We start from the raw sequence: 23,123 nt of genomic DNA on the forward strand, positions 1-23,123 counted from the left end.
TATATGTTCTATGCTCTGTGCAAAGTACAAACTAAAACAGAAGTGCGTTTCTCAAAAGAGCACTCAGAAAAAAATATATAAATAGTGATTTGGAATAAAGTAAAATGATATATTTTAAATATAACTTAATTTTAAAACTTAAAGTTCTTTGAAACTTTACATTTCTTACTAATTTTTTTTATTTGATTAACTTTAAAAACTTGATCCAAGTATGCCATGGAATGCTTTACGACCAACTGTCAGTTGTAGTGTATGGAACAGCCTATGGAAATATTCAGTTTATTCAGATCTCTCCTAGGAACAGGTTCTAACAAAATTCAAAAATATAAAAATTTCTTGGTAAACAAAAATTCAAAATTCTTAAACCGAAACAAAATTTGTAGGTAAAAAAATTTCTTGGACAAAAAAAAAACAAAATAAAATAATGTTCGGACAAAATCATTTCAATGAACCATTAGTACGTATTCGAGTGTGAAATTTCGCGCTTTCTTCTTGATCAAGGATTTCCCGTGTCTTCCTGTAGATAAACACCTGTGAGATGTATCCGCGTCGGAGGCCCACGGAATTCTATCGCTCTCCAGACCCACGACCATCGATCCAAAGTGTGATGGCGGAGCATCCGAGGGATAAGCTCGACTCTGAAAGTATCGATCAGATGCCCGATCCTCCGCTTCCTCGCATCCGGCCACCACGCACCTCGGCAACGGATTTTATGCGAAATAATTACTTTTCGTAATGGAAATAATGGAGATTTAACAGAAGGAAACATGGAACCTATCAAGAATCGAATGTCCTGCTTGTTGGTTTGGTTTACAGAGTGTAAGAAGTGCAACAGATCAGAGGATGAATGCAGTATTTGTAAGAAAGTAAAGAAGAATCGTTCAGAAGAATTCAAAGATTGATATTGGATGTTTTATGGCAAGACAGAAGCGTAATGTGTTGAAACACTTGAATACTTGTCCAAATTGAAATTGTATGGGACTGACTGGCAAGCAGACGAAAACTTTGGAAAACAAAAAATCATCACTTCAAAAACAATTTGCAAGCATGGTTTTTACATCGTGATATAACCCTCCTTTTGTGCAACGCATCAAGAATTTACCTAAAGGCTTTTGGTACATTGGAACCTACATACCTACCTATCTTTTGACTTTTGGATATACCTATTCGATATGAAAATTAACGTGTGGCACTTTCAAGACAGACTTTATCAAGAGAATTTCCATATTCTCATATTCCTTTCATATAAATGGACAACTCTGTATTCAATTTATCAAAACGGATTGTAAAGGAATTGCTTACTTTGTCTGCGTGTGTCATACTCCTGTATAATTTAAAATATATATATATTTTTGATACATACTCTAAAGCAATTCGTGTTTTTCTTAGTGCATCAGCGATAGGAAGAAACTAATAATTAAATCGACAAATGAATTCACACCCTTCAAAGTTCAGATCGTGTTCTGGCCAAACAGTTTTTCCATGCAAGGGGGAAGTTTTCACTGTTTTCTGTTTAGTTTTCCCCCTGCCCCCAAAGGTTTTAAGGGTGTCGAATCCACAAGAAACATTTCAAGGCCATTGACATCGGTCACTCTCTCTATTATCCCAGAAATGGGAAATCATTGATGCGATCCGATTTGTCTTTGGGTTTCCTTCCTTCGGTTTCCTGTTCGCTGAAGGCCCTTGACTGGATTTCATTCGATTTTCAGTTGGCTAAACTTTCACAAAAGGTGGTTTATGTGTGGGGGAGTGTTCTTGTATTTGATTTGTAATAAAAAAATTAGCACAAAAAATATTGGGTCAATACTATATCATGTAGGGGATATAATAAATTAGTTCGTGACATTTATAAGCCAGAACTTTGAACGAACACTTTTGGAAAGGCTTCTAGTCACTTTAGGTCGACTCACCTTTAAATACCCAATAAAATTAAATAAATAATTTATATACACCAAGTGACGTATGTTATGATTATTGGTTCTCCTAAATAATTCACTTGTTTCCAAAATAATCAGAAAAAAAACCTGACAACCTGTCTCTCCATCTGTCAGTCTGTCAGCTGTCGGACCACGAAACTATCCAATAAAATGATTGACAGGCCACGGGAAACTCGAGCGATGCTAATGCTCTCCAGACGGAACGAATTTCCCCCAGTTTCGTAAGAATACTTTCAATGATTTTGCAACTCCACAGGAAAATCCGGAAAAGCATCAAGGAGAAAAGCACTAGCAAATGAGCCGCAACCTGGGGGGTGTAGGGTGTATGTGTGAGAAGACCACTTCCTGGACACCCCTACCTCTCTCTCTCTCTCTTTTTATACCCTTGCAGGGTATTATAATTTCAGTCAGAAGTTTGCAACGCAGTGAAGGAGGCACCTCCGACTATATAAAGTATATATATTCTTGATCAGGATCAACAGCCGAGTCGATCTAGCCATGTCCGTCTGTCCGTCTGTCCGTCTGTCCGTTTCTACGCAAACTAGTCTCTCAGTTTTGAAGCTATCTGAATGAAACTTTGCAGTTAGTCTTCTATATACTCTCACTCGTATATATGTCGGAACGGGCCGGATCGGACGACTATATCATATAGCTGTCATAGGAATGATCGGAAAAGTTTTACAAAAAAAATTATAAAATTTTTAGTTTTCAACAGAATTTGATCAAATTTGAGATATAGCCATTTCATATTATTTTACAATTTTGTGTAAAATTTTATGAAAATCGGACGACTATATCATATAGCTCCCATAGGAACGATCGAGAAATTAATTCAATTAATAAGTATAAAATTTTCAGTTTTCAACAGATTTTCATTAAATTTGAGATATAGCCGTTTCATATTATTCTACAATTTTGTGTAAAATTTTTTGAAAATCGGACTAATATATCATATAGCTCCCATAGGAACGATCGAGAAATTTGAGAGGAATGAGAATGGCGGTGGCTGTTGTCGGAAGACTGACAATCGCGGTGGCGATAACATTTTTAGTTTTCAACAGAATTTAATCAAATTTGAAATATAGCCATTTCATATTATTCTAAAATTTTGTGTAAAATTTTATGAAAATCGGATTACTATATCATATAGCTCCCATAGGAACGATCGAGAAATTAATACAATTAAATTTATAACTTTTTTAGTTTTCAGCTGATTTTCATCCAATTTGAGGTATAGCCATTTTATATAAGTTTTAAATTTTGTGGCAAATTTCATAAAAATCGGACGACTATATCATATAGGTGCCATACAAACGATTGTTTGATGTAGAGGAAAAATGCAAATCTGTGAATGTAAAACTGCAAATATAATATGTATAGGTGAATGAAATGAAAGCAGGTATTACTTCATTGTTTTTTAACACAAATATATATAATTTATATTGTATGGATTCCTATTCATAGAAGTTCTATCTGCAAGGGTATATAAACTTCGGCGTGCCGAAGTTAGCTTCCTTTCTTGTTTAAGAATAATTTCGCTGATTCTGCAACTGCCCCTGCCACTTTTACATGCACTGAAACAATTTACAGAGGGCAGTCCATAAATTTCAATTAAGCAAACAACTGCTAGCCCATTCCCTTCGCTTTTCCCTTTTGTAGCTAGTGGGAGAAAACCATTACTTTTTTTATTATTATTTTTCCCGCCTGCCGCCAGTCTGCTTTTTGTTGTAAATTCCTGTAAACAAACGGTTCGAGATCTACGATTTACGATTGCATTGCAAAATGGCCCCGGCATCGATTTTAATTTAGCTCTAGACACAACACACACACACAAGTTGTGGTAATTGGGAATGTAGTCAAAGGGTTATTACAAACTCCAATTCTATTTTAAACTATATTTAAGGGAAATGAATCGGTTAAGTATCTATACTCAACTTAATAAATCAAGAACCGTTCTATATCCTGCTTGTCAGTGTGGTTTATGGAGTATAAAAAGTTATAAAGATAAAAAAGAACAGACTGAAAGTTTTAAACATTTCTAATAGTTATAAAAATACATAAAAAGGGAACTTAATCCTCTGAATTCAACGAATTCTTGACTGCAAATAACCATTGTGCCCAGTATATTACATTTTCTTGTGTTCTTGTATTATTTTTCATCTCGCTATAGGATCTTAAACTTTATGTACACTATCACACTTTGTGCAAGTCATTTCCCGACCTTAAGTAATTAGTCAGCAGACAGCATTTCGCGTAACAAAGTTTTCCCATACAAGAATTATGACATTCATAATGTTCAAGTGGCATTTTTTGGTAGCATGTTTAGTGCACTTGGTAGTGGGAGCAGTGAGTCCCTCCCCTTTGGCTAGAGTATGAAATGAAACCTCCCCCGGTTATGATTCATATGAATGACTACAGTGAACTAAATATTAAGTGACTTCATATATAGGACACACCCGGAGTCAGCGCTAACAGGCGAGGTCACAAGAATAGTCTTTTCTTTTGGGAACTAAGAGGAGAAACTATAATAAAAAGGAACAGTGTAGTAGTTGTAGTTTGCAATTAAATTATAAAATTTTAATCGGAAATCGATAACTAAGCTTAAAATATTTAAATATTTATAGATCTTTTTATGTGAACATTTTTTTCCAACAATTCCAAATTTAAAAATCGCATAACTTTGTCAAAAATGCCTTAATTTCAATTCAGAAACTGTTCCTATGTTAGTTTTTATTAGGTTAATAAATCTGCATACTCAATTTAGTATTTAAAAAAATTTACATTTTTGACAATTTTAGCGATGTAAGCCCTTGTAAAATTTCGTAGAAAATTGTTCAAATTTTTTTTTCTGCTTCAGATAGCTGGAAAGACTTGTCTTTTGATGCTGATCAAGAATATATATGGTTTATAGGGTCGTAAATGACTCCTTCACATCTTTATAAGCTTCCAACTTATATTATAATACCCTTGCAATAGTTAAAAAATACACTGGAAACCCTATCAAGACTTAATTTCTTCTTTCCAATATAACCTTCTCTTTTTTGATTTTAAGTCAATGGTTCTATTAAGTATTTATTCATTCATTAATGCATTAATAACTCTTATTATTATAAAAACTGCTAGTTATTTAGCTTGTCCAATGTTATATCTAAACCAGTTGGAACTTTACCAACTACAGCTAAATAATAACAACTAGTATGTGCACCTCAGCTGTTCACAACACCTCGATATATACACATTTCTATATATTGAGTGGGGGAAGTTGTGCGGAAAAGCCACCCTCGCAGTCAGAAAAATGCCTCACGGGAGCACACACACACCGTTCCGTTGAAGCAATTTCATTTTCGGTTGGCCTTTGTTGCAGGACAAAGAAACGAGTCCTGGGGAAGTATTTCCATCACCGTAGCCCTGCCTATATACTTTCCAATCTGGAAACTATAGCCCAAAAACTAATGTCAAAAAGGGTTGGCAAGCGATCACCGAAATTGAAATCAAAATCTCACTTTCCTTTTCCGATCGAACAGAAAACAGAAACCAAAAGCTAATTTCATTTTGCATCTACAATTTCCCCGAGTTTTCCCCTTGGATTTTTCATGATCTGTATTTTTTATTTGCATTTTGAGGCTGCTGCATTTCCGGCATTTGATTCTATTTTCAGGAACTGTTTGATGTCTGGAAGCGAGGCGGGAATGTATATACTTTGAAGATCTAGCGAATATTTATGTTTATGTTTGGATGCAGAAAAGATATAAAAATGTTAGCCACTTGTTAGGTGTTTAATTAGCCCAACAAACTTATATTTTTAAAGTTCTAGCTTGGTTTTATTCTGCAAAGAAATAAGAGGTAATAAATGTTGCGAATACTTTGCTCTCCATTAATTATCATTATGAAACCGGAAAAAGCTATAGAAGCCTTCACTTCTGTTTGCATATTTTTCTGACTCGATGATCAATTAGTCATTGGGTTAATAAGCTCAAGCTCAATCGTATGCTCACCTAGGTTAAATGGTTTGTAATTTAATTTATGCACATTGTTCAAGTCAAATTGGGTTGTGGAAATATAAAAGAATTTTAATTGTCATCCAACAACGGAATTGTTTTCCTCCTGTTTTCCCCCCACACTCTAAAAATTCCATTTCAAGCTGTCTGGAACTAAGGAACTTTTCCCTGGTTCCTGGTTCCTGGTCTTGTTGCTGTTACGGTTGACACGTGTCCTGGACAAGGAATGGGTGTGGTTATGGTTGTCCTATCTGCGTTGTGCATCTGTGAACACAGTCCTGCATTTAATTGCCCAGCACTTCCACCCCCTGGATAATTGTTTTTAATACGTGACATAATTTTCAAGATTTCTAAGGCTTTCTAATTTCATAAATATTCAAAGAAGAATTCAAGGAAATATACAAAATATCAATGAAATCATTTGAAATATAACTTAATCGCTCTTTGAACTTCCACTTTGATCTTGATGGCTCTCTTTATATATGTTTTTTTATATTTTTTAAATGCCTGCATGGCTGTTGTACTATTCGTGTTTATTGTCTCAACTGGAGAGACGTGACTTATGGCCACCAGCGATGGAATATAAGTTAAGATTGTATGTGACCAAATGGCAAATATTTCTGGCCATTTATCGGTACAATATATGGCCAACAACAACCGGTAGAACAACTCGGACAACTAGAAAACCATTTGAAGGGGATCACTCTTGGTAAACAATTGAACAGAAATCGGATCGGTTGGAAATGGAGCTCTATATATACTCGATAGCCGTTACGCGTCAATAATTTTGCCAAACAAAATAATACAACAACAACAACAACAACAACAACAACAACAACAAAAACATCAAAAAATAGTACAAATAGAATTCTTCAATGAAAAATGAAACCGAAAACCAGTTTAGAATTCGTGTCGAGAATCGTAACAAAATAATTAACAAAACAGTAATAGAAATTGCAAGCAAGTAAGCTTGTAAAAAAAAAGTATTAAATAAGCAAGAAAGCAATATCTGTGGGCATGCATTATATAATATTTATGAAAATCGAATTCGTGCCTAACTGCGAAAGGCTAATAACAATTAGGAAAAAATGCAAGTCTTACTGATTTCATCACAAAAAATAAATAAAATTGGCTGCAACGAAAACGTTATGCAAAGCACCAGAAACCGTAACCAAATATGGCACGAAATATCAATTAAAATATAAAATTTAATTATAAAGAATGTAGAATGAGAATCCTATATTCCTATATTAATTCTTTAACTTTATTTTGGCAATATACTGCAAACTTCCTATTTCTTTTACAATTTATTGAGTTTAATAGATACATCTCTTAAGGATTTCCTAAGGGGTCTTTGTATTCCATGAACAATACCAATGCGAAATAATTAAATTTTATTAACATGGGAAAATATCAATGGCACAGCGTGAAGAATAGTGAAGATGAGTCTGGGGCTTCAAGTGATTTTCATGTGGGTGATATGTGAGTAAATGTGGGATAACAAATATTGAATAAATAAGTAAATAACTCATGTCTATGTTTGCGGAGTCTTGCGGCATTGATTGCAATGTGGGCAGTTAATAAAATACATTAAAGTACATTTTTTGTTTCCAACAGAGTCTTAAGAGCATTTCAATTATTCTATTATATACTCAATTGATACTACAACTTATTATAGCATCAAATTCTAAGAAAAGATTCATGATATATACACGATTTTGAAAAGGTATTCGGTATACATTATTTATAAAGAGAAGTCGGCTAAATCACAGATTTAAAGATATAATTTTGTAAAAACTAGACTTAAATTCTAAAGAAAAATATTTAAAATGTATGATTTTGGAAAAGTATTTGGTATACATTATTTATAATTAGATGGGAAACTAACTTCGGAAGCCGAAGTTTTCAATTGAATTTTTTTCCTTAAATCCATATTTATTGATATTTTTATATGACAATTTTTTTAATAAATCACTGTTTAAATAACTCATAACTAAGCCAAAAATGCATTAATTTTAATTCGGAAAGCGTTCCTAAGCTAGTTTTTAAAAAATTTTAATTTTTTTGCCAATTTTTGAAAATTTTTAACGAAGTAACCCTTATAAAATTTTGAAAAACTAAAAAAAAAATATTTTTTTCTCCTACATGGCCAGAAAGATTCGTCTGTTGATGCTGATCAAGAATATATATGATTTATAGGGGCGGAAATGACACCTTCACTTCATTTTAAGCTTTTGACTAAAATTATAATACCCTGAAAGGATATAAAAACCACTCTGCTAAGGATTTGAATTCCTCTTTCACAAAGACAAAACTATGGTCTTCCTAGGATTTCTAATTGAATTTTTGAATTAGGCTTTTAATATTTTACTTCTACCTATGATTTAAAAACAATAAACTCAATAAATATAGGATTTTAGAGATATTAACAACCAAAGTTTTGGTTGCTATTAAGCCAACCTGTGTAGGGCTTTTTTGTTGTTGTGTTTTTAGCCGTTTCAAGACGCTCACTCACCTTTAGGGTAAATGCTGCCAGTAGCGCCAGACTCCAGAGCCAGCAATGTTGTGGAACGGCTTTCTGCCTTTTGAGTCGGATTCTGGTGGTGGCCTTACTTAGCTGGTACAACATCTTGGGGCCGTGGCTGCGTTGCTCCCCTCTCCGCTCCTCTCTACTGGATTTTTTTATAGTTGTTGCCGCTGTTTTTCCCCTTTTATTTAGTTGTTTTTATTTTGTATTTTCTGCGTTATTTAGCCAGTATTTTGTGCGATTTTTGGGCTTTGGTTTTGGGTTGGTTTTGCTAGTTTCTCTCGATTTCGGGGCTTTGCAGCGCGAGTTTAGTCTTTACTTTGATTAAATGCATTGTTTTTGCAATTATCTCGTCGTCAACGCGGCTTAAAAATTCGATTTAATTGATATTGCCGGAACCGGAACCGAAAACACTTGTCAATTTTTTAACATTTATTTAACATATTTTTATATGTAGAATTCTGCAAGAGAAAGAGGATTTAGAAAAACAAAAAAAAACCTGAAGAAACTGAGGGAGACAACCGATTTTCTGTCTCCCTTTCCACTTGTCCAGCTTCTCTCTTATTCTCATCTTCTCCAAGCTTTTGCATATTTTTTAATCCATTTTTTTCTTTACTTGTTTTTGTGTTTCTACATTAAGAGCTTTGGCTTTGAATATATATATATATATATATTTTTAAGGTCTTTTTTAAAAGCAATACAAGTATAAGATATTGACTTTAAACTTCCATACATTTGTAGACATTTTATTTAATTTTCAGCCATTTATTTAATTTAAATCTCGAGCATCTTAAGTGCTAATTAATTGCACTGCCTTGTGCAGTGCCAAATAATAATAAAATAAATGCTGATCAACAATTTAGCCTCCGCTGACGTCATTGCAAAAATTTAAACGATAGCAACGGGCCAAATAAAACAAAATAAATATCAAAAATAAATAAAAACTAAAAGCCAACAAAAACCTGTTTTGCAGAAATCAAGACGCTGCACGGCAAATAATATTTAGTTGTATTAAAAGCAAATAATAATAAAATAAATATCAAAAAACTTCGTTTAAGGTCTGAACTTGTATTTTCCATATCTTTTAAAATGTTCAAGTCTTTTTTTTTCAGTGTAAGCTACGTGAATTTCATGTCCAATTTTAAATTTCTTCTTTGGTGAATTTTGCAGTTTTAATTTTTTTTTTAGTTTTTAGTTTTCCTTCGCTTTTATTTTTTTGTAAAATTTTTTAATTTAAAATAAATTAAGTCTTGATTTGCCTTTATTTTGCGTGTATTTATTGTTATTGTTGCTATGCAAAAAAGACCTTCAACTTTGTGGCAATAAGAGAGATTGAGTGAGCGACCAGGCCGAAGAGAGAACGGACAAGAGCACGGATCAATCGGACTGATCTTTAGAAGAGAGGGGGAACAAGTGAAAGAGCGAGAGCTTTGCTTGGCAAGGCAATAAACAAAAACAAAACAAAACAAGTTTTTATTTATGTATATTTCTTCACAATTGAGGGCTTAAAACACGAATGTGGGACAAGTTTCTTTGCGTGTTAAACAAATTAATATTGATTAAATAAGAGCTTCTTTCAAAAATCAGCGAGCGAGAACCGGAAGTGGAGAAATTCGAAAGGCAGAGGCTGCAAGGGAGGCAGAGAAAGCAGAGGCATGCCAAAAAAAAAGACACAAAAAAAAACACCATTCGATGCTATGCGTAGGTGTTGCGCTCTCCGTCTTGCACTCTCTATGTCGCTCTCCCTACCCGTCTGTCTGTCTGTCTCGTTTTGTTATTGTTGCGTCGCACGCACACTTACACACACACAGCCATAGACACCATCAAACAACTCTCAATTTCTGCTTTTACTTTAAGCTTCATTTCGGCATTTCTTACTTTTTTTCACTGCACCGACGAAATTCATGCGTGTGTACAAAAAAAACGAAATTCAACACTGCCACCATAACAAAATCATTTTAAAATATTCACGTAAACTTTGTGTATTATTTTTGTATATTTTTTTTGTTTGAAACCGTCGCCGCGGGAAAAAACAACAAAAACCGACGTGGAGCTCGCGTCAAATTTTTTCGCAAAATAAAAATTTCCGAATGGCTCACTTGCGCTTGTATTTATAGGCTTTGCCAGAGCCGAGCTGAGACGAACCGAGCCGAACGTTCCTATTGGAACGTAAAGGAGTGACCAGACACTGATGTGACCAGTAAAAACGTGGCAACGCTGCTCTAAATCTTGAATTTGACCAGTCGGGAACGACTTCGGCCACACTGGCCCAACAGCTGTTGGAAGAAGAAGAAGCAGCACGTGTTGATTTAAAAGTGTTTTTTGATTCTTAACTAAAATTTAAATATATACTTCAAGCAGAATGACGAAACCGACGCCGAAAGAGCGTCCCAAGCAGATGATCAAACGCTACTTCGACGTAGAGAAGGCCACCGACAACGATGGCGGCGGCGTGGAGCACGTAAAAGTGAGGCGCAAAAGTCAACAGAACTTTGTTGGCGACTTCATCAAGATGCAGAACAAGCCCAAAAGGAAGCCGTCTTCACGTCCACCGTTCGCGAAGAAGGCAGCTCAGCCAGCTGAGCCCCAGCCCAAGAAGAATCCCATTCCGCAGGAGCTAATGGACAAGTACTCACGCGGCGAGAAGGTGCTGCCAAAGGGTGTGAAGACGCGCCACTTCAAGGAGCAGCAGACGCGCAAGGAGGTGTACCTCGAGTATGCCACCGAGCAGGCGGCGCGCACAGAGCTGCTGCTGCGGGAGATCCCCGGCCAGCTGGAGCCGGACGAAGGCGAGACCACAGCCGAATTGCGGCAGGCGGAGCTCGCTGGGCTTGTGGACTTGCAGTCGGCGACTAAGCACTTTAGTTTAAAGATGGAGCATGGCCCCTACCACTTGCGCTACACCAAGAATGGACGCCACCTGCTGCTAGGCGGACGGCGTGGTCACGTGGCCGCCTTCGATTGGGTCACCAAGCGGTTGCACTGCGAGTTTAATGCGATGGAGACCATCGAGGATGTGCAGTGGCTTCATGTGCCCACCATGTATGCCGTGGCTCAGAAAAGCTGGGTGTACATCTATGATAACAAGGGCACCGAGCTGCACTGCGTCAAGCGTCTGGCGCGTGTGAACCGACTGGATTTCCTGCCCTACCACTTCCTTCTGGCCGCCGGAAACTCCGCTGGCTACGCCTCCTGGCTAGATGTCTCCATTGGCGAGCTGGTCGGCAACTTTAACACCGGCTTGGGTGATATTCGCAAACTGTGCCACAATCCCAGCAATGGTGTCCTTTGCATCGGCGGCGGTCGCGGCGTCGTCTCCATGTGGTCACCCAAAGTCCGTGAGCCGCTGGCCAAGATGCTATGCCACTCCACATCCATAACTGCACTGACGGTAGACCCCAGGGGACAGTATTTGGTCACCGCGGGCCTAGAGCGCTCCGTCAAGGTGTGGGACGTTCGGATGCTGGTGCAAGACCAGCCGCTAACTCACTTCCAGCTGCGCCTGCCCGCCAACGAGCTGGACGTGTCGCAGCGCGGAATGCTGGCCCTGTCCCAGGGCACCTACCTGGAAACATATGCCGATATATTGTCGGGCGGCGGCACCGGGGACTCCACGAAGCTGCCCTATCTCCGCCAGCGCTGCGATGCCTTCGTCAATGGCGTGCGCTTCTGCCCGTACGAGGATGTGCTCGGCGTGGCCACTGCCAGTGGCTTCCAATCTCTACTAGTGCCTGGCTCCGGGGAGCCCAACTTCGATGCGATGGAGGATAATCCGTACGAGACGTCAAAGCAGCGGCGCGAACATGAAGTGCATGCACTGCTCGAAAAGATTCCGCCCGAACTGATCACACTGAACCCCCACGAAATCACGGGCGTGGATGCGCCCACGCTGCAGGAGAAGATTGATGCCAAGCGAAAGCTCTTCCATGTCAAGGCGCCGCGCATCGATATGAAGATGCGGCACAAGATGAAGGGACGCGGCGGCTCCGCCAAGGCGGCGCGAAACAAGCAAATTGTCAAGGATGCCAAACGCAAGGTGAGTTCCTACCAAATTGCATCTCAAAAGGGTGATTCTAATGAAGCCTTTTGCTTATGTACCCGCAGGAATTCATTGCCGAAGTGCGTCAGGCCAAGGCAAGCGTGTTTAAAGAGCATGGAGAGAAGGACAAGGCAAAGGCCAAGGCACCGCGCTCAGTGCTGGATCGGTTTAAGCCAAAGGCAACGAAGAAGCACAAGGCTTAAGCATGGACAGGAGAAGCACATAATGTACACATTAAACTAATATATAATTTTTTTGGAATTAGCTTTAGTTTATACTTTAATAGGTCAACAAGTTCTTACAACTTATAAACTAATGATGCTTAGCTTAGTTTTTCTCCAAGAATACCTAATCATAGGACAACACATCCTTTAGGTAACCGGCAATCCGTTGACTCTCCGCCTGCTGTTCCAGCTCTTTAAGGGCCCGATCCAACTGACCTTTGTCCAACGACCTAGCATAGTAGAAGAGGTTTAAGATGCGCTTCTGACTCTCAAAGCGATCACTCGCGTCATTGTCTCCCGTGACATGCAGGTTTGGCAGATGACTGATCACCTGGCCGGCGGACTGAATCAAAGCCTCCATGAAGACAACGTTTAGCTGGCGACAGAGCGTGGCCATGGCCAGCAGCGTACCCTCACCCACAGTTGGCTTGAGCAGCAACACGGGCAGATAACCCAGGAAGGCGGCGAATCTCGTGGCGCCGCCGTAGCTGGCGTACAAATTCGAACTCTGAACGATCTCGCACAGCAGGCTTAGCACCCGGGTGGCCACGCCCTCGCGCGTAGTGAAGCGCTGGCCCACATAGGCCTCTATTGCAGCACTTAACAGGCTAGTCAGGGATTCCGCTGCGACGACCAGCAAGAGCTTGGCATTCTCCAGGAGCAGGGCACGCAGCGATGCCACCAGAAGCAGTTGTTGTTCCGGCGGCAGGGCACTCAAACGCTCCAGGCTCTGCTGCACGTAGGAGGCGAGGTGGCCGAACAACTGGGAGTGCTTATCCCTGGGTTGCGGCAGGAACTGGCAGGTCAGCTGGACAATGGTCAGGTTCTGTGGCAGGCAGAGCTCACCACCATCCGCGGGTCCCTTGTCCTTGGCCTTGGCTGCCTTCTTTCCGGTGGCAGGAATCTGCTGGTAGGGAAACCGGCTTCCATCCTTGGCCAGGAAGTTGAGCAGGAACTTTTGCGCATAGTTTGTCCGCATCCAAGTGCTTAGCTCCCGTGTGCTATGGTTGGCCTCGTGCTGGTGAATCAGTGTCCAGAGGAGACTCATCAGACCCACCACCACGTGCAGACTAGCCGCTGCATCCTGGGCGAGCAGCGGCTGTTGCGGCTGCGGTCGCACCTCCAGCCAGTTGTCTTGAAGCAGAGGCATTAGCTGCTCCAGGTATACCTGCAGCTGGCTGCCCTCGGCACTCAGCTTCGACTCGTTGAGGATGGCGTGCAGGTCGCGGTTATCCTGGTGAAGGGGACATAGCACATTGTAGTACTGCGGCCGCATCTCCTCGAAGTGAACGACGCGAACTGGGGCTGTAGTCTTGGAGCTCTTGTGTAGCACCAGGGTGCTAAGGATCTGCTGGAGACGGATCAACACTTTGGTGCGCCACTTGACCGTCGTCTGCTTGCCCTGGCCGAGATTGAGCGTCAGTGTGCGGTTGGAACGCTCGTTGTCGTGCCGTGAGCGGGAGATCATGTCGATGAAGTTGCCGATGATGACGCTGGCATTCCGTTCCGCCAGCAGCTCGGGCGGCACACGAACCAGCAGAACGTCCAGCATCAGCAGCGAATCCTCCTGGATGGCGGGCAAGACATGGGTCATCGCGCAGCGCAGGTACGTGGCGATGACGTGGAAGAACGGTGCCACAGCCGATGGCTGCAGGGCCTCCAGCAGGACATCGAGCGTCTTGAACGACTCCTGGCGCGCCGACTGCTCCATGTCCAAGGCGCCGGCCGCAATGCCCTGGAACAGGGCGTTCAGATGACCAATCAAGTGATCCGCATTGCCGGCCTTTAAGGAGTCCCGGATATTTCGCAGTGCATCCGTGCGGAACTTAACACTGTGGTGCTTTAGACGTGACAGTGTCTCCTTCAAATTAAACTGCCGCTGGCCCGTTTCCGTGTAGGAGGACTCCTTCAGTTGCTCCTGGATTTGGATCTTGCGCACCTTGAAGTCCGTCTTCGTGACGTTGAGGCCTTTGGGCAGCTTGGCGCCCTTTAGCTTCACCTTGGCCTTCTCCGCTCGCAGGTTCTTTTTGTGATGGCCTCCCATTTTCAGCCGGAATTAGGGCTTTATAAAAAAAAAACAATGGAAAGTCAACAGACCCTGAATTCAAACACAAAACATGTGCGCTGTCTTCTTCTTGCGCTTACAGTGCTGCCAGACTAATTCTTTTCAAGTATAACAAAAATATGTGTTTACAGTGTTGCCAGACCAATTTATTTTCGTGTATAACATAAATATGGGGCTTCAGAATATTCAAGAAATTTTCATAATGGCTTTAAATATTAACCATTCTGTTATTAAAAACATGAAAGATTAATACAATTAAATTTATTATCTGTTCGCCCTTGGTGCTGCCAGATGTCTCGCAGGTTTAGATTTTACCGCCGCCATGGCACGGTCACACTGACGCACACAAAACTCGCTGCGCGAAAAACATTTGCAAATTCTTAATGCAATTCGGCGCGCTTTTGCTCATTCTTAGCAGATTACAGACAAATAACCGGCGGCCAGCAGCCAGCATTTCTCCATGCGGCTCCTCAAGCCGGGCTGGGTGCATCATGATGGTGAGTTGACGACGTTAGCCAGTTAAACCGGCATAAATCAATCCCGCCTTTGGTCATGAAATGTGTGTTTACCCGCCCCGACCATGTTTTTGTGCTCTTCTTTCCCGCAGACAAACAGATATTCTCGGTGGATATCCATCAGGATTGCACGAAATTCGCCACAGGCGGCCAGGGCAGCGACTGCGGTCGCGTTGTCATATGGAACATGCTGCCGGTGTTGTCGGAGAAGGCCGAGCTGGACCCGGACGTACCGAAGATGTTGTGCCAAATGGACCAGCACCTGGCCTGTGTCAACTGTGTGCGCTGGTCGCAGAATGGCCAGAACCTGGCCTCCGGGTCGGACGACAAGCTGATAATGATTTGGCGCAAGAGTACCGGCTCCAGCGGTGTCTTCGGCACCGGCGGCATGCAGAAGAATCACGAGTCCTGGAAGTGCTTTTACACGCTGCGTGGCCATGACGGCGATGTCCTAGATCTGGCCTGGTCACCGAATGACGCCTATTTGGCTAGCTGCGGCATCGACAACACGGTGATCATCTGGGACGCCCAGGCGTTTCCGCATTCGGTGGCCACACTCAAAGATCACACCGGTCTGGTTAAGGGCGTCTCCTGGGACCCAGTTGGAAGGTATCTAGCCTCACAGTCGGATGATCGCAGTATCAAAATTTGGAATACAATGGACTGGTCTGTGACATACTCAATAACCGAGCCGTTCGAGGAGTGCGGCGGCACCACGCATTTTCTCCGACTGTCTTGGTCACCGGACGGGCAGTATCTGGTCTCGGCGCATGCCATGAACGCCGGCGTGCCCACGGCACAGATCGTGGAGCGCGTGGGCTGGAAGACCGAAACGGACTTTGTGGGACATCGCAAGGCGGTGACCTGTGTGCGCTTCCACAGCTCGATCATGCAGCGCCCGGCGGCCGGAGGCAGTCCCAGCAAGCCCCTACAGTACTGCGTCCTGGCGGTGGGCTCACGCGACCGCTCGCTATCCGTCTGGATGACGGCGCTGCAGCGGCCCATGATTGTCATCCATGAACTGTTCGATGACAGCATATTGGACCTGTCCTGGGGCCCCAAGGAGTGCCTGCTGATGGCCTGCAGCGGCGATGGCACCATAGCCTGCCTGCAGTTTGCCGAGGAGGAGCTGGGCAAGGCTATTACGGACACGGACAAGCATACCATCTTCCAGAAAATGTATGGCCAGGCATATGGCACTGGCTTAAGCCGCCAAATGGCCATGGATCATCCGAAGCGACTGCTGCAGCCTCTGGGCGCTGGACCACCGCTCCTGGAGGCCCGGCCCGTCAAGTTCCCGCTGAGCAACGAGTCCCCCCAGCGACCCATTAGCAAGCAAACGGAAACGAGGACCAAGGACGGCAAGCGACGGATCACCCCCATGTTTATACCCCTTCACGAGGACGGACCGACGTCGATTGCCAGCAGTATGGTGTCCTGTGCCGCAAGTCTCACCTCCAGTTCGGTGCCCTGTGGCGCCAGCATTGTGTCCGCAGTGCCCACGGAGGCCGCTGCCACGCCCCGGATGCCCGAACCATTGGTTAGCAAGGTGGACCAGGGCCGTCTCGATTCCAGGCTCAAGACAATGCCCACGTCGCAGCGCCGGCAGTCGCTGCCCTTCGATCCCGGCCAAAGTGGCAGTGATCGGCCGCGTTCCCCACGGGTGGAGGACCACCAGAGCAGCACATCGGCTGTGCCAAATCTCAATGTGACGGCCACTGGGCGCAGTGAGTTCGTTAAGGCTGCCCTCGACTACCGCCTGCATGTCCAGAATGGCCATTTGAAGACAAATCACGGTATGCTGGCCAAGGTGACCGCCTCCGATTCGAAAGAGATGCTTTGGGAGTTCTACGTTGGATCACCGGTTGTGAATTTGAATCTGTGTGGAAAATACGCCATGCTGTGCTCTCTGGACGGGAGCATGCGACTGATTTCCATGGAGACGGGCTGCCCGGTCTTTCCAGCGATCTCCCTAACTAGTTCCGCAGTCCATTGCGCCTTTGTGAGTTCAGTGGAGTCCCTAACTAAGGAAATGAGCTAAAATCGTATTGTTTTCCTTGTTACAGAGTCCGGACAACAGTTTGGTTGCCGTGCTGACCGAGTGTGGATTGCTGCGCATCTGGGATATCGCCAAGCGGACTATTAGCCTGGCTGCCGGCTGCTCGGAGCTGCTGAACAAGCACGGCGCGGCCGTCCATTTCGCCGTGACGGATCAGGGAATGCCGCTGATCGGTTTCCCCAGCGGCAACTCGTACTCCTACTCGACCAGCCTGCAATCGTGGCTGGTGCTGGCCACCAAGGATGCCATTATGTATCACGGTATTCGTGGAACACTGCCGCGGGACATGGACCAGATGGCGGAAAGGTTTCCCCTGCTGAGCATGCAGGCCAGCAGTCAAAATTACTTTTGCTTTACCGGCAGCATGGAGCTGTAAGTACCACAGGTTTTCCTTAAATTCTTGATGTAATCCTAATGATATTATCCACCTTGCAGGAGGAACTCGGAGGCCTGGCAGCAGAGCGCTAAGATTCGGTTCATTGAGAACCAGATTAAGCTGTGCGAGACCCTTCAGTCTCTGGACGAACTGAAGCACTGGCACAAGATGCTCACCTTCCAGCTGGCCACGTACGGCTCCGAGAAGAGGATGCGCCTGTTCCTAGATGATTTGCTTAGCCCCCCTGAGCCGGGTATTCCGCAGGTATGACGATATCCCTTTCTTTTTACTGCTTTGTCCATAATGCCATCTCGCTCTAGGTTGTGCCTAAGCTTGAGCTGATGCAGTGCGTGCTGGATACGCTGAAGCCACACTCCGAGTGGCAGCGCATGTACTCCGAGTATGTGGAATTGTTGGAGGAGTGCAAAGAGGAGAACAGCAACAGCAGCAAGGAGATCTTTGCTACACCGGCTCCACCACTGCCCAAAGCTGGAACATCACCCTCTGGCTCCCCTTCTGACGGTGGACCTTCACCCAATGGCGACGAAGGGGCAGCGGCAGCCGCAGCAGGAGAAGAAACCACCTGCAAGGCAGGAGATTCGCCAACAGTCACAAGCACGAGCAAAGGCACCACAACGACAACCACCACTGCCGCCAGCAGCTCTTCATCCTCAGGATCAGCGTCAGGGTCATCCTCCTCCGGCTCCGGATCGTCCTCATCTTCATCCTCCTCCTCGTCATCCCTGTCGGTGCCACCGCCGGCTCCTAGTCTATCGCCGGAAATCCAAGTTCTGGACTCACCCACCGTCTGCATAGACGACGAACTATACTCGGCCTCTTCGTCGCTACCTCCGTTGGACACGTTTCCGGCACCAGTCTCACCCTCGTCCACATCCGGCGGAGCCACATCCACATCCCCGCCAGCAGTAGTAGCCGCAGCTGTATCAGCCGCAGCAGTTTCCAGTTCCAAAGCCGTTTCAACGGATCAGACATGAGACGAAAGACTCCCCCCTACTAACCCCCAGCCCCTCATTAATTTGTTGTGTGTCCCCTGTTCTTGTCCCCTAAGCTATAAGCATAAGCAAGCAGTGCTGTAAAAAGTTTTCTACCGATTTATATATATATATTAGGAACCGTCGCTTATCCTCCCCAACAACAACCCCTTCTTTACAACAATCCGCACACACACATCAGTTGATATTTGTATTTCTTTAAAGTGTAAAGCATTAAATGATAGAACAAGTTGTGTATGAAAAATATGTTTACTTGGGATCGATTTAAATCGATTTGTGTTTTTTAAATATTGAAAATTATTTACTGCTCTCAGAATCGAATCCCAACAGTTCCTCTCATACCTTCAAAGATCTCTGAAATCGAGGATCTAGAACATATCTTAACGATTTAGATTTGTACTCTATTTATTCTGCACTATAATCGAAAGTTACACTAGCGTAACAGCGTATATATACTATAATATTATAATCGGTCGCGACAACAAATGGATTGTGCGCCAACAAAGCCGTACATATGTAAATATGTACGTGTATATGTAAAGGTATATAGTATCCGAATAGCTCGGCCATAGAACTTGATGTAGACTCTAAACAATATAATTACGCTGAAGGGGGATTGATTTAACCAAAAAAAGATAAACGATGATCATCCGACGACAGTTGCGGTGGCCGCAACCGCCGTCGCCTCTGGCTATTGGGCAGCATAATGCGGACCCGGCGTTGGAACACTCTTTAGGGGCGAATCGAACTCAATTGGTGGTGCCTCAATAACCGGTGTCTCCGCTGCCCCGGTGCCAATGCGCTCCTGCAGCGTCTCGTACAGCTTGTGGATGTGCTCATTGTGCGCCGTCGTTGGCTGCATGGCCTTCATCAGGGTGGCCAGTCGTCCGGCTGGCATTTTGTTGTGCACATACCACAGCAGCTTCAGCATGTGCCTGGAGGTCACGTTCTCGCGCGTCAGTCCGGCAAAGATGAACTCGTCAAATAGGGTCGTACAGAAGTCCTCCGTGGCGAACTCTTCGCTCATTGGGATAAGCAGTGCGATCTGCAAGGAAGTGGGTTGATTTACAACAGAAAGAAAAGAAAGGAATATCCGTTTCGCCTTACCAGTGAGTGCAAGAAGGGATCCTCATAAGCCCGATCGTCCTTGCAGGCTGAAAGAATGGCCAGGACGCGCAGTACACCGACACGATCCTTCAGTCGTGCCGTGTGTAGTGTATAGTACATGGCCAAAATACTGGCCACAGAGCTCTCCTGTATGTACGCCTCCACGGCATCCGGCGCTGGGCCCGAGTGCTCAATGGTTGTCAACGCGGACTCGCGCTCGTCTGGCGGCAGCTTGGCGTGCAGGCTGCGACACTGGTCGTCCACCATCAGCGACATGAGGGCAGGCAGGAACTTGGTAACGACCTGGCAGTCCAGCTTCGGCTCCTTGAAGTCCTGGGAGTCGATCATCACCCAGGCGCTGAGGCCCAAGGCCAGCATTCTCAGCAGCAGGATGAGGATCTGATTGTCGCGCGGCATGCCCTCGTTATTGATCAGATGTTGAAGTATCTTGATGGCCGAGGTGGCCAGAAAATTGATGGCGTACGGATCGCACAGCGTCATGGAGAGATCACCCAGGACCTGCTCCTGGCCACGTTTGATATTGTCAAGGAAGCCCTGCAGCTCACGCGAACGCTTAATGTCCACGTTCTTCTCGCGAATGCAAGCGTCCAGGCACCAAGTGAACTTGTGACAGGGATCTATCGAGATAATCTCCTGCACCTCGAGATCGTGTAAGGCCATGAGCAGCTCCGCGCGCAGTGTGCAGTAGTGGACGTTGCGGGTACGCAGAAATAGCGTACGCAGGAACTGCAGCACCATGTCGTAAAGCTTCACGCTGGTTCCAATCATGTTGGCCAGCTTCTGCACCACCTCGCCCTGCCGCCGCACCTTGGGCGTGGGCTGGAAGAACAGATTGTTGAGGTTGGTGTGGTCAAACAGGATGTGTTCCTTCTCGCGGATATACTGCGACAGCAGCGGTGACACCTCGTCGCCGAACAGCGACTGGTTGTCGCGCCAGATCTGACGCTTCACCTCCGTGTCCGTATCTGCATACAGCTCCCGGTCACGCACAAGGATCTTGAGGTACTTGTCGTCTATGTGCTGTGTGTTGCGCAAAATGGCCATTACCACCGGCCGCAGCGACTTGACCCGCACCACGGGGAAGCTCTTCACCAGCAGCTCCTTTAGCTTCTTGTCACGCTCGCGTGGCTCCTTCTGGCCCATCTCGTTGATGTGCGCTATCAGCTTGTCCCGCAGCTCCTCCATCAGCGAGGTGTGGAAGTCCAGCCGGCGCACGCCGTGCAGGTCCAGCAGAGGCAACATCGGTCGCAACGAAGGCAGCAGCACGCCGTTCTCCAGCTGCAGGTGTGTGTAAACAGAAGAAGAGTTAGGTGGAGTTAACAAACACAACGCACACACACTTTTGGCGCCCATTTCTGCAACGTAAACAAACCTGGAAACTCTCAATGGCCTTTAGGGGATCCGTGCAGGAGGTGAGGGCCTCGCGCAGGTACGCCTGGCCAGGTATGTTGACGTCCTCCAGCCCGGTCCCATTGTTTTTCGCCGGTGTGCTCATTTTTTTCATAAAACCATATACAATTCGTTCCGTCGGCTTTTTGCGTTAGAGATGAGTCTTCAAGGCATCGATTAATCGATATTTTTAGAACAGTTTTATAAGTTTAGTCAACGATAGCGACGATAGTGGCATACCTTTTATACTTGTATTTTTTCCTTATTATTAGAAATGTATTTGGTTTATAATTTAAGCTCTACGATCATAAATGTTTTTCTAGCTCTAGTTTTTGGTATAATTACCATTTTGTTGCGATGTGTATAATGTTGTGATTATATCGATAACACATACGAAACCGATACACTTTGGTATTTTTTGATGCACTCCTGTTGCGGTCACACTGCGGCATTCCCTCAAAAAAGCATCATCATTGCCTGGCATAGAAGCAAAAATTCAACCAAATATCAGCTTTTACCTTGCTTGTTAATTTAAACAAAAGATGTCCTCACGCTACGATCGTGCTGTTACCATCTTCTCCCCCGATGGCCACCTGCTGCAGGTGGAGTACGCTCAGGAAGCCGTCCGCAAGGGCTCAACAGCGGTAAGACCCGGTTTCACGAAAGCGACTCTCGTTCTGAACAAAATGTAACTAAGTTTGACTTGTCGCATAGGTCGGCGTTCGCGGTGCCAACTGCGTGGTGCTAGGTGTCGAGAAGAAGTCTGTGGCCAAGCTGCAGGAGGATCGTACTGTGCGCAAGATCTGCATGCTGGACCACCACGTTGTGATGGCCTTTGCCGGCTTGACGGCCGACGCTCGCATCCTGATCAATCGTGCACAGGTTGAGTGCCAGAGTCACCGCTTGAATGTCGAGGATCCGGTGACCCTTGAGTACATCACCAGGTTGGGAAACAGCAGCCGATGACCATTACCAACTGCCTTCACTGGTTTGGTTCTTGTTTTTCAGATATATCGCCCAGCTGAAACAGAAGTACACGCAGAGCAATGGCCGTCGTCCTTTCGGCATCTCCTGCCTAATCGGCGGCTTCGATTCGGATGGCTCTCCACACCTGTTCCAGACTGAGCCATCTGGCATTTTCTACGAGTACAAGGCCAACGCCACTGGCCGCTCTGCCAAGACTGTGCGCGAGTTCTTCGAGAAGGCGTACCGTGAGGAGGAGGTGAGCTCTGAACGTGGAGCCGTCAAGCTGGCCATACGCGCTCTCCTCGAAGTCGCCCAGTCGGGACAGAATAACTTGGAGGTGGCCATCATGGAGAATGGCAAGCCCCTCAAAATGCTGGACAGCACAGTGATTGCGGATTATGTGAAGATAATCGAGAAGGAGAAGGAGGAGGAACTCGAGAAGAAAAAGCAGAAGAAGTAACACAGCTTCGATGGCAAACCGCGTTTTGAAGTGTTTTCCAAGTCGAGCACGTTGCAAATTGTGTCCGCTCTGTTCGGCCAACTTCCTTCCTTCCGCCTGTGCACCGTTTATAAAGCTCGCCTCCTGACGCTAGAGTTTGGTAGACGGCTAATGGCTTGGAAAACGCTTCAAATTCATGTTTCGGAAATCCGAAAGTGCATTTTCTTAAATTTATAATTTTTTTATTCTTCGGAATGTTGTAAAATGGTTCGAAACTATTTGATTTGTATAAAATACATACATAGTCAACCACCACAAATAATATACTTTGTACTGACCTATGGAAGGTATGATATCTTTTGGTTAAATGTTTATTTGTGGGAAAACTACATATGTGTTCCATTAGAATGAAAAGTATCGCTAATACTATATTGAGAACTAATGTTTA

The 23,123-nt window shown here is 44.4% G+C and overlaps 6 protein-coding genes across 7 annotated transcripts; 4 read left to right on the forward strand and 2 right to left on the reverse strand.

Annotated features, from left to right (window-relative positions):
• The first annotated feature begins 277 nt into the window (after window positions 1-277).
• Window positions 278-1,369, forward strand: LOC110184265 (uncharacterized). The gene is made up of 2 exons (XM_020952731.2): window positions 278-457; window positions 524-1,369. The coding sequence occupies exons 1-2, from the start codon at window positions 425-427 to the stop codon at window positions 734-736; spliced, it is 246 nt and encodes an 81-aa protein (XP_020808390.1). The 5' UTR covers window positions 278-424; the 3' UTR covers window positions 737-1,369.
• A 9,327-nt stretch (window positions 1,370-10,696) lies between these two features.
• On the forward strand, window positions 10,697-12,762 carry LOC110184263 (WD repeat-containing protein 46). Its single transcript, XM_020952725.2, has 2 exons — window positions 10,697-12,498; window positions 12,567-12,762. Exons 1-2 carry the CDS (start codon window positions 10,825-10,827, stop codon window positions 12,702-12,704), a joined length of 1,812 nt encoding a protein of 603 aa, XP_020808384.2. The 5' UTR covers window positions 10,697-10,824; the 3' UTR covers window positions 12,705-12,762.
• On the reverse strand, window positions 12,752-14,769 carry LOC110184262 (testis-expressed protein 10 homolog). Its single transcript, XM_020952724.2, has one exon. The coding sequence runs from the start codon at window positions 14,767-14,769 to the stop codon at window positions 12,850-12,852; it is 1,920 nt and encodes a 639-aa protein (XP_020808383.2). The 3' UTR covers window positions 12,752-12,849.
• A 299-nt stretch (window positions 14,770-15,068) lies between these two features.
• On the forward strand, window positions 15,069-18,997 carry Hira (histone cell cycle regulator-like protein). The gene is made up of 5 exons (XM_020952713.2): window positions 15,069-15,287; window positions 15,398-17,307; window positions 17,372-17,736; window positions 17,800-18,004; window positions 18,061-18,997. Exons 1-5 carry the CDS (start codon window positions 15,251-15,253, stop codon window positions 18,733-18,735), a joined length of 3,192 nt encoding a protein of 1,063 aa, XP_020808372.1. The 5' UTR covers window positions 15,069-15,250; the 3' UTR covers window positions 18,736-18,997.
• On the reverse strand, window positions 18,931-21,748 carry NELF-B (negative elongation factor B). 2 transcript variants are annotated; one of them, XM_086836832.1, is made up of 4 exons: window positions 21,511-21,748; window positions 21,254-21,433; window positions 19,861-21,159; window positions 18,931-19,798 (listed from the first exon to the last, which is right to left on the reverse strand). In XM_086836832.1, the coding sequence occupies exons 2-4, from the start codon at window positions 21,383-21,385 to the stop codon at window positions 19,445-19,447; spliced, it is 1,785 nt and encodes a 594-aa protein (XP_086692958.1). In that variant the 5' UTR covers window positions 21,386-21,433; window positions 21,511-21,748; the 3' UTR covers window positions 18,931-19,444. The 2 variants fall into 2 exon arrangements, with proteins under 2 accessions (XP_086692958.1, XP_020808373.1); XM_020952714.2 differs by lacking the exon at window positions 21,511-21,748 and having other exon boundaries at window positions 21,254-21,467.
• Window positions 21,732-22,994, forward strand: Prosalpha4 (proteasome alpha4 subunit). The gene is made up of 3 exons (XM_020952720.2): window positions 21,732-21,914; window positions 21,985-22,214; window positions 22,279-22,994. The coding sequence occupies exons 1-3, from the start codon at window positions 21,813-21,815 to the stop codon at window positions 22,694-22,696; spliced, it is 750 nt and encodes a 249-aa protein (XP_020808379.1). The 5' UTR covers window positions 21,732-21,812; the 3' UTR covers window positions 22,697-22,994.
• The last annotated feature ends 129 nt before the right edge of the window (window positions 22,995-23,123 follow it).

Source organism: Drosophila serrata, unplaced genomic scaffold (assembly GCF_035046125.1).
Source record: "Drosophila serrata isolate PLE 108 unplaced genomic scaffold, ASM3504612v1 contig_293, whole genome shotgun sequence".
NCBI classification, from domain to species: domain Eukaryota; kingdom Metazoa; phylum Arthropoda; class Insecta; order Diptera; family Drosophilidae; genus Drosophila; species Drosophila serrata.

What these genes read in the sequence shown, in the direction of transcription:
- LOC110184265 (XM_020952731.2), top strand. Translation starts at nt 425, where the DNA reads ATGTTCGGACAAAATCATTTCAATGAACCATTA. An exon ending in ATCATTTCAATGAACCATTA is followed by an intron (nt 458 to 523) that starts GTACGTATTCGA and finishes GTCTTCCTGTAG; the next exon opens with ATAAACACCTGTGAGATGTA.
- LOC110184263 (XM_020952725.2), top strand. Translation starts at nt 10,825, where the DNA reads ATGACGAAACCGACGCCGAAAGAGCGTCCCAAGCAGATGATCAAACGC. An exon ending in TCAAGGATGCCAAACGCAAG is followed by an intron (nt 12,499 to 12,566) that starts GTGAGTTCCTAC and finishes ATGTACCCGCAG; the next exon opens with GAATTCATTGCCGAAGTGCG.
- LOC110184262 (XM_020952724.2), bottom strand. Translation starts at nt 14,769, where the DNA reads ATGGGAGGCCATCACAAAAAGAACCTGCGAGCGGAGAAGGCCAAGGTG.
- Hira (XM_020952713.2), top strand. Translation starts at nt 15,251, where the DNA reads ATGCGGCTCCTCAAGCCGGGCTGGGTGCATCATGATG. An exon ending in GGGCTGGGTGCATCATGATG is followed by an intron (nt 15,288 to 15,397) that starts GTGAGTTGACGA and finishes TCTTTCCCGCAG; the next exon opens with ACAAACAGATATTCTCGGTG. An exon ending in CCGCAGTCCATTGCGCCTTT is followed by an intron (nt 17,308 to 17,371) that starts GTGAGTTCAGTG and finishes TCCTTGTTACAG; the next exon opens with AGTCCGGACAACAGTTTGGT.
- NELF-B (XM_086836832.1), bottom strand. Translation starts at nt 21,385, where the DNA reads ATGAAAAAAATGAGCACACCGGCGAAAAACAATGGGACCGGGCTGGAG. An exon ending in AGGCCATTGAGAGTTTCCAG is followed by an intron (nt 21,160 to 21,253) that starts GTTTGTTTACGT and finishes ACACACCTGCAG; the next exon opens with CTGGAGAACGGCGTGCTGCT. An exon ending in ATCCCTTCTTGCACTCACTG is followed by an intron (nt 19,799 to 19,860) that starts GTAAGGCGAAAC and finishes ACTTCCTTGCAG; the next exon opens with ATCGCACTGCTTATCCCAAT.
- Prosalpha4 (XM_020952720.2), top strand. Translation starts at nt 21,813, where the DNA reads ATGTCCTCACGCTACGATCGTGCTGTTACCATCTTCTCCCCCGATGGC. An exon ending in TCCGCAAGGGCTCAACAGCG is followed by an intron (nt 21,915 to 21,984) that starts GTAAGACCCGGT and finishes CTTGTCGCATAG; the next exon opens with GTCGGCGTTCGCGGTGCCAA. An exon ending in ACCCTTGAGTACATCACCAG is followed by an intron (nt 22,215 to 22,278) that starts GTTGGGAAACAG and finishes CTTGTTTTTCAG; the next exon opens with ATATATCGCCCAGCTGAAAC.